The following is a 16,870-nucleotide window of genomic DNA, read 5'->3' on the forward strand; positions in this document are numbered from 1 at the left end:
TGCGAATCAGCCATTAATGTTTACAAAGAGCTTTAGAAGCTCATGACCGTGTTAGCACAGCAAACTTGGTTGAGATGGATTATTTGGCTCCAGCAGTGTAGAACCCACACCCTCCTGACATCACTTTGTTGTTGTCCCACCAGCCACAGCCACATACAGATGAGATTTGCTGGTTTAGCTCATATTGTTTGGAACAGGAATGGTGTCACTGCGCTGGCAGAAAAACCTCTGTTGGAAATGCTACATCCCTACAGAAAGGCTCCGTGGACTTCCAGGCAAAGGCTTGCGGACGAAGCCTCAGGAGAGCAGAAGAAGAATAGGGTCTTCATGGTGCTAGTAAATGTGTCCAGGTGCCAGACAGCCACAGCTGCCATGCAAAAGCTGCATGAGCAGGCTGCCTTTTGCGATGGTCCAGTGAAGAAAGATGATCTAACTCCTCTACAAAGGAGATTACAAAATAGAAACTGCTGCCCAAAGCGGTGGCCTTCTAGGAACCCAGAGGAGGAACTAGAAGGGAAGTGAAGAGATTCCCTGGACCAGCTGAAGAAGAGCTGACTCCAGGCCTGGGGCTCCAGGGCACGATGCACACCATCACCATGTCTCAGTAGACTGAACACTTTGAAAAAGGGAGCCAGACTTGTTAGAAAGTGTGGGCTAGGTGGCATTGCAGGATTTGTTTCACACAGAGCCTTTTGTTTCACTAAAACAGTAAGCATGAGTAAAACTGAGCCAGGGCAGGACCATGCGTGGCTGCCTGGCTGCTGGGGAGCCTGTGCCAGCCTGGAGAGCGGGTGGCCAGGGAGGGTCTGCCTGCAGAGCCCTGGGACCCCAGGGCACACGCCGCAGCGAGGCTTTTGCAAAGAGGCTGCTGCAGCAGGGACAGGCGCTGCCATCACACAGCAAGGCAGTCTCCATTCAGCCCGCAACCCACGGTGCCTCTGCCAGCCATCACAGTTCAGTTCCCAGCTTTGCCTTTGCAGCCGCGAAAGCCTTGGCGTATCCATTCATTTCTCTGCATCTCTCTTCCCTCACTGACGGGATTGCTGCCATCCCAGGTCATGCTGAGGGGTTAAGCTCTCAGAGCAAGAGTGAATCAAGGCAGCCGGAATCAAGCCTGAGGCTTTACTCACCCGTGGCAGAGAAGGACTCATGGTACCTTGCTCTGAAGAGCTGAGGAAAACCCCAGGATTCATCTGGGATCCTGCCTGCTCTATAACCCTCCTTGTCCTGTGCTCCAGAGCCCATTTGGATGCTGGAAACCTTGCACCCCCGGGGGCATGAGGTCCCATCACCAGTGTCCTGGGCTGCAGTGTCCATCTGCAGTGGGGCTGGGCAGATGTCAGCCTGCTGCTGGTCCATCCCTTGAGCGGTCATGAGTGGCTCATCGTGCCTGAAGCACCTAGCTTAACCTACCAGGGAGCCTCAGGAGAGTGGCTGTCCCAGGGAGCTGCAGCACACCCAGCACAAGATGTTAGCACCAGCAGCAGCAGGGCCAGCCTGGAAGGTGTGTGTCTAGTCACAGTCCCAAATCCACACAAATCCACAGCACCTCCGCACGCCCTCCGCGCCCCCGTCCTGCGACATGTGTCCATCTGTGCTGACAGGATGCCTGGGGCAGAGACACAGCAGCTCCCTCCACCCCCATGCCCAGCTCAGCCGTGCCGTAAGCGACCCCCCTCGCCCTGCACCCACGCTTCCCCCACCTCTGGCAACTCCCGGGCTGGCTGTGGATGTGCTGCCTGAGGCAAGAGACTGACAGCTTGGGGTGCCCAAGGTAACAGACCAAGACTGACACCCCTGCCTGAGGCAACAGATGGCAGGTTGGGGCTGAGGGTGCTGGAAACAGGCTGGGAAGCAGATCTGAGGGACTGGCAGGCTGGGAAACCGCCTTGGAGAGGCAAGACTGAGATCAGACTGAGATGAGACAAGAGGAGATGCACCCGTGACCTGCTAACCTAGGTGCCATCAACGTCTACCGCTTTCATTCCCCTGCTCCTTCCATTTCGACCAGTGTGTGCAGACCCAACGTGCACACATTCCCCGTTCAGACCAATCCTAATATTCCTGTTGCACATCTCCGCACAGGGACTAGAATAAAAGTGAGAGGAGGAGAACAGACTGGGGAATGAGCTGGAGATGTCCCTGCTGATGCAGCTCACACCAACACAGCCCAGCTTGGAGCTGCTTTTAGCTGAATGTTCTGGATGTTCTTGCAATATTCAAATATGGGTTTGATGGAAATGTCAAGATTCATTCTGAAAAATCAATATTTTCTATCAGGAATATAAATGCGCCTAGACATATTCAGTGAATTATCTCTCCTTTCAGATATACCGGGCTGCATTTCCTACTTCCATTCATCGCAAAAAGAATTCTTGGAGGTTTTGACACCTCCGTTATTCCCCCTATTCACTGTTTTCCTCAACTCTGTTCCTTCCTTGAAGGAAGATTTTGTATTTCAGTCTTGGCTGATGCTTCCTGCCAAGACAAATAATGCAAATCTCTAAATATTTTGATTTCTAAAACCTCCTCCATATCATACATCCTAAATAGTAGCTATTTATGGAGTCTGTGAAACCTCTGCCTTATGGTGTGTTTCAGCTTTCGATAGAAACCACACATGGTATCTTTGGATGCATCATCAGAGCCGATTTGGCACGCAGGAGGAAGTCTTTTCTTAGCCCTGAAGGCAGCCTGCTCCACCACACTGACTCAGGCTGGAGTCATGACTCGGGAATCACGTTATCACAGCGCCCCTGGGAGCTACCAGATCACTAATGTAGGAAAGTCTGGTTTTAACTGGGAGCAAATCAGCTGGAAACAGAAACAGAATGACTGGGGGATGTCAGCGCTCACTGTGTGGTATGGCTCCAAAAAAGACAAGAAAGACCTCAGATGAAAATAGGTATTTTCCAGAGGAATTGAAACTTTCTAACATGGGAACCGAGGTCTGCAAAATGATGAGTGGCCTAGAAATAGGGACAAATAGCGGTTATCACTGTGCCTCCCAGGGCAAGAACCACAGACCATCGAATGAAGCTGGCAAGAGCCAGGTTTGAAATGAACAGAAGGAAGCAGCTCTTCATACAAGGAGCTCCTTGCCAAGGGACATGGTGATCGCAAGGAAATTTCCATGTGTCTGAGTCAGGGCTTGGATTTAAAAGCGATAATCTCAAGATTTGTAAACTGAGAATGGTTGGAGGCTGAGAATGCACTCAAGGGAGGCAGCACAAATATCTGTCTTTTTCTTCAAGGCATCTGCTGCAGCCACATCTGGAGGTACTAAGGCTGGGCGATATGGACCCTTATTCTGCATCCTCTGGGACTGTTCCTATTTGATTCCCCAGGACAACTGGTCCTACAAAACTGTACAGAGTAGCTTGCGAAATTGCACTGAAACCCTTGGGCTGAAATTTTTATATCAGTATATGCCTCCAGATGAGTATTTTTTGTAAATGTCAGCAGAAAGACACCAGCGGTTTCTAAGCACACAGCAAGGCAGAAACATTTTGCTGCAGTTTGTGCGCTTTTCCAAGAAAAATTTGGGGTGCCTAGAAAAGCCTCACTTTTGGATCAAGAACCTGAAGAGTGGGAGGTGGCTGGCTGCCATGTCAGGATGTGGCCCTCACAGAAATTTGGCAGGACTTGCAAGGACAGATGCAGGCTGCCTTTACCAGATTACAGCCACGCACACATATATCTTTGTCTCCCTGAAGATGCCCTCAGCACTGAGCACCATCCCGCCTGGAGCTGGGCAGTGTTTGCCCAGCAGCTATAGCACTGCGTGAGTGCTTTAATTACGGCAGCTGAGGTTCAGAGAAACCAGGAGAAAAAGATTCGGGTGTCAGCTTTTGAGACATCCAGGACATTTCTGAGCACTTGGCGTTAGCTGGTGCTTTGTACTTGCAAAGTCTGCCTCCTGTTGTCTTCAGCTGGAGGTACGTGTGACGCCTGCAACAGACTGTGGGACTTCAGGTATCTAGAAGACAAAGGCAATGCTCCACAAGAGCGCCGGTAAATGGGGAGTTATGCCCATATCATAAAGGGAAAACGGGGATAGACTGGCTCTCAGGTCTACAGCCCTGCAGCCCCTGCCTCAGACACTACCCACGCTCTTCCACAGCAAGCGCAGGGTCCTGCATGCAGCCCTGCACACCCCAAGTCCTGCACATAAAAGCTTTCCTCAGCGATCCCGCTCTGGCAGCCAAAGGCTGTCTCACAACACAGAAGCCAAGCAAGCCTGCCACGTCCTACCTCGGGAGAGACCAGCTTCTCCCACCACCCGCTGCCGGCACCAGCAGCCTGGGCTTAGTGGTCGCCCCCAGGGCTGCCCTGGGCTCAGTGCAATGCAGCCGGACCTGCTGCCCGTGCGATGGGGACGCTCTCCAGCAGATGGCAAACACTTCCCACCTCCAGACCCTGCTCCTGAGCGAGTTTCTCACCCAGGCAGCCCAAGGTCCCTGTTGGGTTCAGGTCTCCTCCTGTAGATCCATGCTCAGCTTTGCTTTTCAATTCTTAGACCAGCAGAGGCAGCTCCTGAGGCTTTAGTGCAGTGTACACACCCGCTGACGTTTTGGAGTTACAGCCCTCCTTGCAAAACCTGGGCAGGCAGGACACCTTGCCCAGGACAGAGGTGAGGGCCCCAGGCACCCTCACGCTCATCAGCTTAGCAGCCCCCTCCAAGACCCTCTCCCAGTCCCCTGCCAAGCGGCTGCTCTGCCTCCAATGCTCTCCCAGGTCAGAGCCAGCGTTCCTGTGCCAGGACTGCCCCTTCCCTTTCTGCTTGCACCCCACATAGCAGCCCAAGGGCTCTCTGGCAGCACGAGCAGCCAAGGACCTAGCAGCAGCACCGGTTTGCCCAAAGCATGACAAAAATGGGATCATAAGGTGAAACCCGGCCATATGCACGTTCCTCCTGGTGCACTGTACTGCCCCAAGTGCTCTGTGCTCTGCCAGGGACCGACCCTTCTGCTGGGGCTGGACCGCCACCCTGCACCAGAGACCCTGCTCTTCTCCCTGCACCAGGTGAACACTTTGGCTCATGCTTTTGTCCCAGGGTCAGAGCAAATAGCCTTGTTCACCAGGCCTGGAGGTTTTCCTGCAGCCAGAAATGGTTGCAGTATTGCATTTGTGGAAGGCTGGTCATGGCCACTGCCCTCCCCCTGCATGGCTTTCCAGATGTGCCCTCCAGGGACAGCTCATCCCCCCGGGCGGGCTCAGGAGATTGTGCCTTGGGGTGTCTAAAACGGCCGCTGACCGCTGACAGGGACCATTCGGGAGCTCACCTCCGGGGGAGGGTAAGAGAGCAGGATCTTTGCACAGAGCCCTGTGCCCGCCTGCTCCGGCGCAGCCAGCGGGTAACAGAGGAGGGACTGTAGCACTCTCTGTGCCTCTGTTTTCTTGCTGAAACAAGGGGGATCTGTGCTCTCTCTGAGCCCGGGCCAGGCCATGGGAGGGCAGAAGTGTTGCAGCAGCACCCTGGGACTCTCCCAGCTCTGGCTGGGGTGGGGGTGTCTGGAAAGGGAGCCTTTAGCTCCCAGCCCCTGGGAAAAGAGCATCCCTCAGCCCTGGCCAGGGCCCACAGCCCCTACAGTCCCTTGTGGCCCATCTCCCCCCTCTTCTCCCCCTTTCCTTGCACGACCTTTGGGTTGAGACAAGCTGAAAAGCAAAGTCCTGGCGGAGAGGGAGCAGCCCCCCTTTAGGGCTTCTATGGACAGGAGCCACAAAGCACCAAGCAGCAAGGGGAGGCTGCCCTACGGAGCCCTGCAACAGGGGAAGGACCAGCTCTGGTCCCCCCTGCCCAGCCTGAGCTAGTGCTTGGTGGGTGTCACACACTGCTGAGCACTATGCTGCCCGAAGGGAAGAAGACAGGGGACACACATCATCCTCTCCATGTCCCAGCAGACACCAGACCCATGGCCTCCATCCTGCAGAAGTTACTCAGGTGCAGACAGCCCAGGTAGCTACTGAAAGCAAGGAAGGTGACCACGCTCCACAGCCCAAGCCCCAGGCCTCCTGCCCCAGAAATACAAAAGCAGCTACACCTGGGTGTGTGGCGCTGGGGGAGACAGCATCTGTCCCCACAGACACCCCCACGACATGCTCTCCCATCACCCTTTGCCTCCAGACTGCAGTCCAACCTCTTGGACAGGAGCAAGAAGAGGACAGAGCACCTCAGCAGATGGCTTCCAAGAAAGAGCTGGGGCGAGAGGAGGGATGCCCAACCTGTCTTCCCTCCACCCTGCTCACTTCTAGACCTTCCCCATCATTTCCCCATGGAACCTGAGGCAAAGGAACAGCCCTGTGCCTTCCCCTCTCCCAGAGCACCTCTCAACCTGCCTAAAAACAAGGCTCCCAGTCCCACCAGCACGGAGCCCCCCAAATCCCTGCAGAGCAGCCAAGCCTGGGCATGAGCCCCAAAGCACAACCCAGCACAGCCACTGCATGAATTGGGGTCAGCCCAGGGTGGTCTGACCAGCTGCCCATGGGCAGGATCCTGGCTCTATCCTGTTACAGCCCCTGTCTTGCAGAAGTCACGAGCAGCCAGCAGAAACAGCCCGCACTGGCCTGCAACCAGCCACCCTCCTCTGCTCCTGCCCAGGCAAGAGGAGTCTCCCAGCTGGCCAGCCCTGGTCCCAAAATGGGCACTCAGCCCTGGCCGTGGAAGAAGAGGACGTGACTGTTCTTCAGTAAGAGGGAGCAGATAACACGAGGTCTCAGTCTTGTGGTCCCTTGCTTTGGCGTCAAGGTTCGGCGTCCTGGATCCAGGCCCGCATGCTGGAGAGGTGACGCAGCAGCAGGATGCTTTTAGCCAGGCAGAGGTGTGGGAGAGGTAGGCAGATCACAGGGACCTTGCTGTCCTTTGTCAGATGCTCTCCTCTGTTCTTTCTTTCCTCCATCTCTATTTGGTAATGACTTCATTTCTTCAATTATTAATCACCTCACTGCAATAGTGGCTGAATTAAACCCATTAAACTTCCTCTGGGACCAGCCCCAAGGAAAGAGGCAGCTCTCCAGAAAGTACATTAGAGAGAAGGCAGACAGGGAGTCGAGACAAGCTGGGGTGGGAGGAGATGCCCTTGCTGCACAGTGCAGGTCATTTCCCGTCAGCTGTGAATCTGATATCCAAGGCAGAGAGACAGGTAAGGTCTATCGTGCAAACAGCCTGTTCACACATCCCACTGGGCAGCTACAGGAAAGCATTTGCGTGGCAATTGGTTCTGCTGAAAAATAAGCCAGAAAAGTAAGTTGCACAAAAAGAATTACTTGCACAAGAGCTCCTGACAACCCACATCCTGAACTGTTGTTCCCAGATTGCCCCATCACCCTTAGCAGCGGCAGACAGGGTGGGTTTGCAAGCTACTCCCCACCTGAAGCAAAGACACTGATTTCGTGTGGCCTGCTGTTAAGGATCCAGCCAGGACGACCCCCACAGAGCCCACCCTGCCATCACTGGGGACTAACTGGTGTCTTTAGAGAGTTTTCAGTCTGCAGAAATACCAGTTTGTCCAAATTTTGCAGAAATGTTTAAGTTCTAGCAAAGGTCCCAGCAGGAAATTGGCCTCCAGAGTGGGACGGGATTCCTGGTTGAAACCACAGGAGCCAGACACAGTCCAGCAACTTGCCAGGATGAGAGAAAGCCAAGACCGGGCCCCAGCACAAGTCTCTGATTCTCTGATGAGCGAAGGGACCAGAGCTATGAGCCCAGGTCAAGTTATACAGAAGAGCATCTCAACCATCAGTATGCCAGCTGTTCTGGGGAAGCAAAAACCTTCTCCCACTTCTTTTTCCTTGTTTTTCAGACATCTGTAACCATTTTTCACCCCTCTGCCAATGGTAGCAGAGAAATGCCCAACCCTCGTTGCTCTGCTCTGCCAGTTGTGCCTGCAGCTGCCTCCTGCCGAGCACACCCTCCGCACAGCTCCCCTGCCACAGCCACAGCCACAGCCACAGCCACAGCCGGGTGAGGCGGAAGGCAAAGGCGCACACAAGCTTGGAAAGGGCTGTCAGCCCCCCCCAGCCCCCCGGCAGGTGGCCCAGGGGTGCCTTCTCCCCAGTCCCCGGCAGGACTCAGATGCCCTGAACCCATCCCAGACGCAAAGTGAGGCCAGACAAATGCTGCCCAGCGGGATACCGGGAGCACGGCCCAGCCCAGCCACTGAGAAGTGCTGGGGGCAGGCCTGGGCCTGTGATGAAGACCAGGGGAAGGGGGGCCGGGAGAGCCGGGGCCGGAGAGGGCCGGGGCGCAGGGGCCAGAAGCTCAGGGGCTCCGCATGGAGACGGCAGGGCCGCCCGCTCCGCGCTGCCCATGGCCCGTCTGCCGGCTGGGTGCAGCCGTCTCACCGCTGCGGGGCCGAGCCGGGCCCCAGCGCCTGGGGGCTGCGGGAGCCGCGCAGTCCCGGGACTGAGGGACCCCCCAGCCCTGCCCACCCGGGCTGGCTCCAGCCGCAGCTCAGGCTCGTCGGCACCGGGGCGCTCGAGCGCGGAGAGGCCCGCTTCGGGCCGGGGCTGGGCCGGGCCCCGCAGAGCCCTGCCCGGCCGGGGCCCCAGCGGCCTCGCAACCCGCCCCCGGCCCCGCGCCGGTCCCGGCCCCGCGGGGGAGCGCCCCGCCGCGCAAGAGCGAGTCCCGGGGCAGGACAGCAGTTGTAAGCGGCAGGCGCGCAGACCAATCAGCACAGGGCGATGGCAAGGGGGCGTGACCACGGGGCTGAGGCGGGCGGTGCCGAGAGGGCTCTCCCTGAAGGCAGGGCTCTGTCGGAGGGGCGGGAGCTGGCGTTGAGTAACGTCCGGTTGGACCAGTGAGCTTGGCGGCAGTCACATGAGCGGGCCGCCGGAGCCGGCTCGGGGCTGGACCTTCCCGGGGCTTCCCCTTAAGCGGCAGCGGGGCCGGCAAATGAAAATTAAGAGGGGGGACCGCGGGCGGAGCCACAGCTGCGGAGGCAGTGCCGGTGGGGCGTGCCCACGCGTGAGTGGCCGGTGGGCGAGCCAATGGCGCGGGGCCCGGCCCGCGGAGGCGCCGGAGCGGAGCGCTGGCGAGGGCGCGGCGGGGCCGGAGCGGCGGCGGGAGCGGCGGGGCCATGGACCGTGTGAGCAGCTCCATGAAGCAGGTGTCCAACCCGCTGCCCAAGGTGTTGAGTCGGCGGGCGGGCGGCGGTGGCCTGGAGGCGGAGCGGGAGAGCTTCGAGCGTGCCCAGGTACGGGGCGGGCCGCGGGGCGGGGCGGCCGTGCGTGGTGCCGACTGAGGGGCAGGGGCTGTGGGGCGGGGCCGGAAGGCGGCGCCTGCCAGGTAGCTGGAGTCGGCCCAGGCGGGCGAGGCTGGCCCGCGTGGATTCATCCAGGTGGGCGTAGCTTGTCCGAATGGGCGGGGTCATCCCAGGTGAACCACGGGGGGCGGGGTTTACCAGAGTGGGCGGGGGCAGCGCAGGTGAGCGGAGTTGGCTCAAGTGGGCGAGCCTGCGCCAGGTGGGCGGAGATTGATGTGCGGCCCCGCCCACCCGGGGATGGATGGTCCCGCCCAGGAGAGCCCCCTCCTTCCCTCCCCCCCCCCCCCCCCGCGGCGGGCCAGGGGTTGCCATGGCGAGCCGGGGTCGGGCCCTCCCGGGCCCTGGCTGAGCCTTCCCCGGTGGGACGCCGCTGCTGGGCCCCGGCACGCTGCCCCCCTCCTGTCGCAGCCGGGGCTGCTGGCAGGGGTCTGGGGGCTCCATCCTGCATCGCCAGGGCACGACCCCCTCTGCCTCCGTCCCCCGCAGGGGACACGGCGCTGTGCCCCCGCGGGGCCAGCTCGGGCGGGGCGCGGGGCTCCCGGGAAGGGGCAGCCCCGCGGGGAACCGGGCACGTTTTGCTCCCCACGGCACCCACAGTGCGTGGATGGGCCCTTCCCCTCTCCCCCCGCTCTGAGCCGTCCCTCGGGGTCCTGCATCGCCGGGACGCAGGGGAGGGTGGGGGCCGGGCTGGGGGGGGCAGCGGGGGTGCTTTCAGGGAAGAGGCTGGCGATCTGGGGAAGGGGCAGCGGGGGGGGGGGCGGCTGCAGGGGGGGTGAAGAGGCGGGGGCGGCTGCAGGAGGGGCTGGGGACCCCTCGCCCCTGCCCCCTGCCGTGCCGCGGGGGGGGAGGGGCGGTCGGCGGCTGCGGGCAGGACCTGGGTGAGACCCGGGTGGGAACGGCACGTGGTGGCGGCTCGGTAATGGGAGTAAAACCGAGGGTCGGCGCTGAGGTGCCCTTACAGCAGAGAGACCCACCGGGCTGTGGCTGGATGCAGCGGCAGCGCCGCGCCTCCCCCTGCCGAGCCACCTCCAGTCACTTACGGCACCAAAGGGGGAACCAGGACGGGTTCGCTCGGGCAATCGCCTGCCTGCTCCGTGTCACCAAACATCCCCCTGGGACCCTCGGAGCTCCCCCGGCCCCCCGAGAGCTGCTGCTCTCCAGAAGGGCAGAGCTGGGGGGCCTGGCTGGCGCAGGGGCACCCACGGCACCCAGCACCCCGGCAGCGTGTGGCCCCATCGTACTGGCTGCGTTTCACCTTCCATGCTGATCAGCAAATGGCAGAGGATGGGTTTTAGGAGCTCGGTCCCTGCCTGGCTTTTCGTTCTTTTCTGTTCAGCTCTGCGCAGTTTCCTTCCTCGCTTCTTTTTTTTTTTTTTTTTCCTCATTATTTTTCATAACTTTGCAGTTTAGGGAACTTGCCAGGCACCCCTCAGATCTTCCACACATTGGTCATCCAGTTTTTACCAAACTTCTTCTTTCTAAGGTTTTTTAATAGAAACTTTGTGAGTTGGCGGGTTTTGGAGATCGGGGGTTGGGGGTTTTTTTGAAAGTGACTTTTCTTAAGAAAAGTTTAGTCTGTTAGGTGGGTTTTAAAGTTAAGATCTTACCCGTGTTTCTGCGTGTAAAGGCTCATTCCCTCCTTGCCTCCGAACCTGCCTGGCTCGTGACAGCAGCACACTCACCAGGAAGACTATTCTGGGCTAAGAGAGCCCAAACAGGCAGAAAATGGGTCAAAACTGGCCTTTAGTGAGCCTGAGTAACACTTTGGGTTTGGCACCACCCTATTCCTGTGGTCTGAGACTCAGCTTGACAAACGAGAGCACCCTATGAAGCGCTGGTGGTGGTGGGACACCCTAGTAGTGGGGAGATGTGGTGGCAGGTAGCTGTCATGGTGGTGGGACGTTCTGATGGTTGGATGCTTTTATGGTGGTGAAACATTCTGATGGTTGGATGCTTTTATGGTGGTGGGACATTCTGGTGGTTGGATGCTCTTACAGTGGTGGGACATTCTGGTAGAAGGACACTTGCATGGTGGTGGGAGGCTCTGGTGGTGGGAGGCTTTCATGGCATCACATTGCACATCAGCTCTGCCCTGACAAAGTCCATCTGTTGGCCTGGGGACAAATGGGAATGAATATCCCAGTGGCCTCTTTTCTTCTCCCATGGTTGGTCAGGCATCTCGGTTTTCCTGGTGATGCAAATTGAGAAATCTGAGGACGTGCTGAAACATGGTGTCGCTGCCGTTGTGCTGCTGCGCGTCCTTGCTGCCTGCTGGGCAGGAGCTGCTCAGTGAGAACCATGGAGATCAGGCCCTCTGGTCCGGACACACACCCAAGGGCTCCCCTTTTACCACCAATGCTGACGGTTTGCACAGGAAGTTGAGCAACAGGAGCACCAGATCATGCAGTTCTGTCCCGCAGATGCATGGCTGTACAGGGCGCAGCGTTGCCGGGCAGGGGACCAGTGTGCAATGACTGTCTCCCTTTTGCTGGTGTTCCACTTGCTGTCATTCACCTCTGCTCATCACCTCAACCTTGGTAGAATAAATCTTTGGACAGAGCAAAGGTCATCAAGGGAGGAGAAAAACCACCAAAAGTGCAAATTCTGCCGTATATTGAGGTAAATGTTGGTTTATCTGAGTGTGACGTGCATCCCCTGCAAGTTCTCCTGGTTGTATTGAGGAGCATGTCCTGGAGTCAGAGCTCTGCAGTGAAGGTCCGAAGACCTCCTCTTTTAGGTTGGTGCATTGGGATCTTCCCTCCTTGGGTCTCCCTCCCCTTCTCACTGCAGTAGCCCACAGCAGACATCCTTGTGCCGTGATGGTGCCAAGGAGTGAGTTTCATTCTGTGCTGTGGCTGGGCTGACAAAGACCAGATGTTCAGCAGCTGGATGAGCCAAGGTCTTGAGGGTGAAAATGGAGTCAGAAGGATGCAGAACTTCTGTGGGGCACAGAGGGTGCATGCCAGGGTGAAATGCTGGGCTGTGTTCCTTCTTCACTTGTGTTTTGGACTGCCGTGGGGAATTTCCCATTGTTCCCAGCAGGAACATGACCAGTGAGGGCAGTTGCAGGCAGAACTGCAGACTGACGGAGGTGGTGCATGGCATCCCCAAGCACCAGCTGGCCCCTGGAAAGCCGAAGGTGTGGGAAGGTGTCCTTCATGACCCAGTGTGATTCTGCTCAGCTGTGCCTACACCAGCCCCTTCCCTCTTTTGGGAAACCAAACACTGGAGAGGGGCAAAGGTGCTCAGAAAGTGAAGGTGGGGGAAGCGTTCTTGAAGTCCCAGCACCATGTGTGCTGCGCTCCAGGCCTTATTCCTGCCCCTGTGGGCAGAAGGAAAGCAGTACGCTGTGATTGCATGTTGTCTTCTGGGCTGCAGAGACAACAGAACTCTGCCGTATTTCCCCCCGTCCCCATTGTGGAGAGGGACAGAAGTTTTGTGCTGGTCCCCCCCGAGCTCACATCTGCTGGGGATTCGTGCCAGGAGATGTGGTGCCGCCTGGTACCGAAGTCATGTGCCCATCAGGGTCCCTGTGCACTTGTCCACTGGGGACAGTCCTGAGGCTGATCCATCCTGATAGTGGTGAGTGTCGGGGGAAGACCCTTCTTGTTTAAAATTCCTCCAGAAAATCTAAAAACCTTGTGCTTTATCTTCTTTGACTGCAGGTTTTTTTCTGAGAAAGTCACCAAGTAGCAAAGAGAAACATGGTCCTCTTGGGTCACCCACGACCGCCACTTTCTCTTGCATGTTTGCTTGCTGGGTTCTTAGGACTGTGCATTGCTGCTGGACCAGCAGTAAACGCAATTTGTGAGTCAGAAATTACCCTGGAAAGGCATATTTGCCACAGTGATTGCTGATCTGTCTGCATCACTGCTGCTATCATAAGGGGTCCCTGATGTGGTGCGGTAGGGTGTCAAACTCTGCAGCTCAGGGTTTCCCTGCAGGGAGATGAAGCACCCTGAATGCAGGTGATGCCACATCTCCTTAGAAAGGTTTTTAAGGTCCCAAGCATCCATGAGCCACTCCACCACCATCTCGGAGGGGCTGCAAAGCTCTTTTCCTTCCTGCTCTGCTGCTGGGGGAGCCCCCTCAAAGACCAGGTATGTAGAGACACTGCAGAAGAAGGAGAAAAATGTATCAGGCACAGTGATGTCAAATGAAACGGGCTTTTTGTTTCCCTCCCCCAGTGTTGGTTAGTAAATCCTTTCAATGTGGGAACCAAATGTTTTCACAACAAAACACAGGTTGAAAGCAGCTTTGTGCCCATCCTGGTCCTTGCAATGGGCTGTGCCACCTTCGGGCATCATTGCAGCCCAACTGCCACCATTAATGCAATTAATCCCTTTCCCCCATCATTTACATAACTGGGAATATGTCACTGTATCTGCCAGCCATAGCAGCCCTGTTGTTTTCAGACCAGACCTGGCTTGGTATGACTTGCAGTCACAGAGGAAATACCATTTTACTACTGAAAAAAACAATTTTTGTGGTTCAGATGCTGCAGCCGCCGGCAGCTTTGCCAAGAACTTCAGTTCTTACACAGGAAATGAGGCTCCTTTCAAAGCACCAGAGTGGGGCTATATATATAGCCTCTCTGAAAAGATATTTAAAGAAACATATTGACACTAGCAAGAACAGGAAAAAATAGCTCCTGGCTGCAGGGAGCGAGGGCTGAAGGCAGCTGAGCCCATCCTGGGGGAGTAGGTGATACAGGGGATTGATTCACAGCTCTTTCATCTCCAGTAAAATGAGCTTTGCGCTGCGTGAACCCCCATGCTTTCGGACTCCTGTCTTTTGATAGGAATTAGAGGTGCTCGGGATTGAATACAGCTTCAGCAGCAAAGAAATGAGTCATCTCATCTCTTTTCAGCAAGTCCCTCTTAGGAACTTATTTCTGTCCCCAGGGAAAGAAAATAGTTTGCCTTTTACCAGATTAAGGGCTGCTTTTCTCTTTAGTGCAATATGGGATTGGGTTGTTTTTTTTTTTTTTTAATATGCAGGAATAACTGTGGTTTTTAATGGGGTGATGGACTCCAGAAGTGGCTGAGCCTCAGAAGGCCAAATAGGTTTGGTGCTGCAAGTGGGGGTGACTTCTGCCACTGAGTCCAGGGGGCTGCTGCAGGTGGGACCATGATGGTTTTGGACCCCCAAGTGACAAGGGGGGACCTTGCCCCAAATCACATCAGAGGCTGAGCAGGGAGGCAGGGATGCTGGGGGACGTTGCTGCCCAAGAACCTCTTGCCCCTTGCTCAGCATGTGCTGCCCTGATGGTTTCAAAAGGTTCTTTAAAATCTGATCTTTGAAATACAGCTGAGCATGAACAATGTGAGCCAGGTGGTGTCATTAAGTTGGCTCTGCAGTGAGGAGAGGGCTCCCACCAAGGGTGTCTTGTACTAAGGAGTGCAGGGGCTCTTGCCCTCTGAAATTCAGCTTGGTTAACTCCATCCTTCTGCAAAGCTGGGGAGAAGTAGCCAGCCAGGCAGATTATTTTTACCAAATTCCCCATCAGGGTACTGTGGACTGAGTGTGGTCCCCTCCAGCAGCACCGGCAGTGACCCCTGAGCCCAGGGAAAATGGTGGGGAAGGGCAGGTAGGATGTGGGCACCTGTCGTGAGGAGGGAGTGGCTCATCCCAGCTCTGCTCTTCCAGGGAAAAAAACCTCTGGACAGACCAAAGTGAACAGGCTGAAGCTGCAGGAGGGACAATTTTGGCTGGAGATTGAGAAACCAAGGGTGGGGAGAAGGTGCCCATTGCAGCTCCCAGCACATCATCCCACGGGTGCAGCGCGGGGCCAGGCTGAGCGTTGCCTGCTCCGGCACCATCCGGCACACAGGCACTGGGGCTGGAGCACCCGAGTGCTGTGCCCGTGCTCATCCCATCGCCCACCTCCAGCTCTGTAACTCACTCACTATTGTGGCTGGTGGAGTGGAACGGCTGCCCCAGCCTCTGTGCAGGTCCTGAGCTTGGCAGACGCTCAGCTTCTCGGGTGCGTGTATTTCTGAGCCTGAAGCTGGATGTATTTGTGGCTGAAAGCAGGCAAGAACAGGCGTAGCGGTTTAGAGCCAGAGGTCGCCATGTCTTTGCAGACTTGTTCTTGCACAAACCTGACATTTTTGTTTGGTTTTATTATTATTATTATTATTTTAATTTAATTTTTTAAATTAAATTTTAAAAATTAAATTTAAAAAATTAAGAATATCAATAGTTACATTTGAAGAAACATCCTCCGCACACAGCAGGCAGTGCTGGGCAGGCTCGTGAGGCTCAGCCCCGGTGGGCTGGGTGCTGGCGCTGGGTGCTGGCTGCAGAGAACTGACTCAAAACCTCCCTGTTCTGAAGGGATTTGGCCCCTCTGCCCTGGGGTGGCCCGTACCGGGGCAGGGGGCTGGCAGCTGGGGGGTTGCACAACAGCACGAGGGCTGGAGGAAGGGCCAGGTCTCAGCCCTAATCTCTGCCACCAGCTTGGCTGATTTATTTTGCACAGTCACCAAGTCAGAAAACTTGCCGGGGACAGGCTGTTCCCGGCTGACAGCAGCCACCAGCAGCGCAGCCTGTGCTTTAGCCCGGACGTGCGAGTCCTGGCCCACGGCTGGCTAATTACACATTGTGGGCTGGCTAATTACGCATTGTGTGCTGTTCCGGGCTAATCACGCACAGGGTAAATGGTCCTTGGTCCACATGTGAAAGGTGAAGTTACTTGCTTAAAGGCGTATACAGACATTTAATATTTTGTCATGGACAAATATTTGTGTGTCCAACACAAACTCAGAGTGGTGTGGGTTGGAAGGGACCTTCAGAGATCATCCAGTCCATCCCCCTGCCATGGGCATCTCCCACCAGACCAGGGTGCTCCAAGCCCCATCCCACCTGGCCCTGAACCCTGCCAGGGATGGATGTGGAACCGTTGGAGCAGGTCCAGAGGAGGCCACAAAAATGATCAGAGGGCTGGAGCACTTCTCCTGTGAGGACAGGCTGAGAGTTGAGATTGTGCAGCCAGGAGAAGAGATGGCTCTGGGCAGACCTTGGAGCAGCCTTTCAAAACTTAAAGGGGGCTTATAAGATGGGGGCAGGCTTTTAGGTAGAGTCTGTTGTGATGGGACAAGGGGGAATGATTTTAAAGTAAAAGAGGGGAGATGCAGACTAGATATATGGAAGAAATTTTTTACAATGGGGGTGCTGAGGCACAGGCACAGGTTGCCCAGAGAAGCTGTGGGTGCCACATCCCCAGGAACTCAAGACCAGGTAGGAGGGGGCTCTGAGCAACCTGCTCTGGTGGGAGATGCCCCTGCCCATGGCAGGGGGATTGGACTAGGTGACCTTTCAAGGTCCCCTCCAGCCCAAACTATTCTATGATTCCATGGGAGATACACAGCTTCTCTGAGCAACCTGTGCCAGTATCTCACCACCCTCATCATAAAACAGTTCTTCCTTATGTCCAGCCTAACCTATGTCCAGCCACATTCAGCTTGAAACTCCCTCTTAGCTCACAGAGCTTCCTTTTGTAACTGCAGAATTTCAGTCCCTTCTTTGGTGGGACATTTCTGCAGCTTGACAAGTCTCACGCTCATGGAGAGCATCTCATGTGGGCTGGTCGTGGTTGGCGTTGT

General features: G+C 56.3%; 1 protein-coding gene across 2 annotated transcripts in view; it reads left to right on the forward strand.

Annotated features, from left to right (window-relative positions):
* Positions 1-8,984: 8,984 nt before the first annotated feature.
* The window catches only part of HIP1 (huntingtin interacting protein 1), a 48,978-nt gene continuing 41,092 nt past the window's right edge, over positions 8,985-16,870 (forward strand). Inside the window, exon 1 of one of the 2 annotated variants that reach the window (XM_055796508.1) lies at positions 8,985-9,194. In XM_055796508.1, coding sequence (XP_055652483.1) covers positions 9,078-9,194 — 117 coding nt within the window. In that variant the 5' untranslated portion in view covers positions 8,985-9,077. The remainder of the gene's footprint in view (positions 9,195-16,870) is intronic. The other variant, XM_055796507.1, reaches the window with a different exon arrangement.

The sequence above is a fragment of the Falco peregrinus genome, chromosome 2, assembly GCF_023634155.1.
Source record: "Falco peregrinus isolate bFalPer1 chromosome 2, bFalPer1.pri, whole genome shotgun sequence".
NCBI lineage: Eukaryota > Metazoa > Chordata > Aves > Falconiformes > Falconidae > Falco > Falco peregrinus.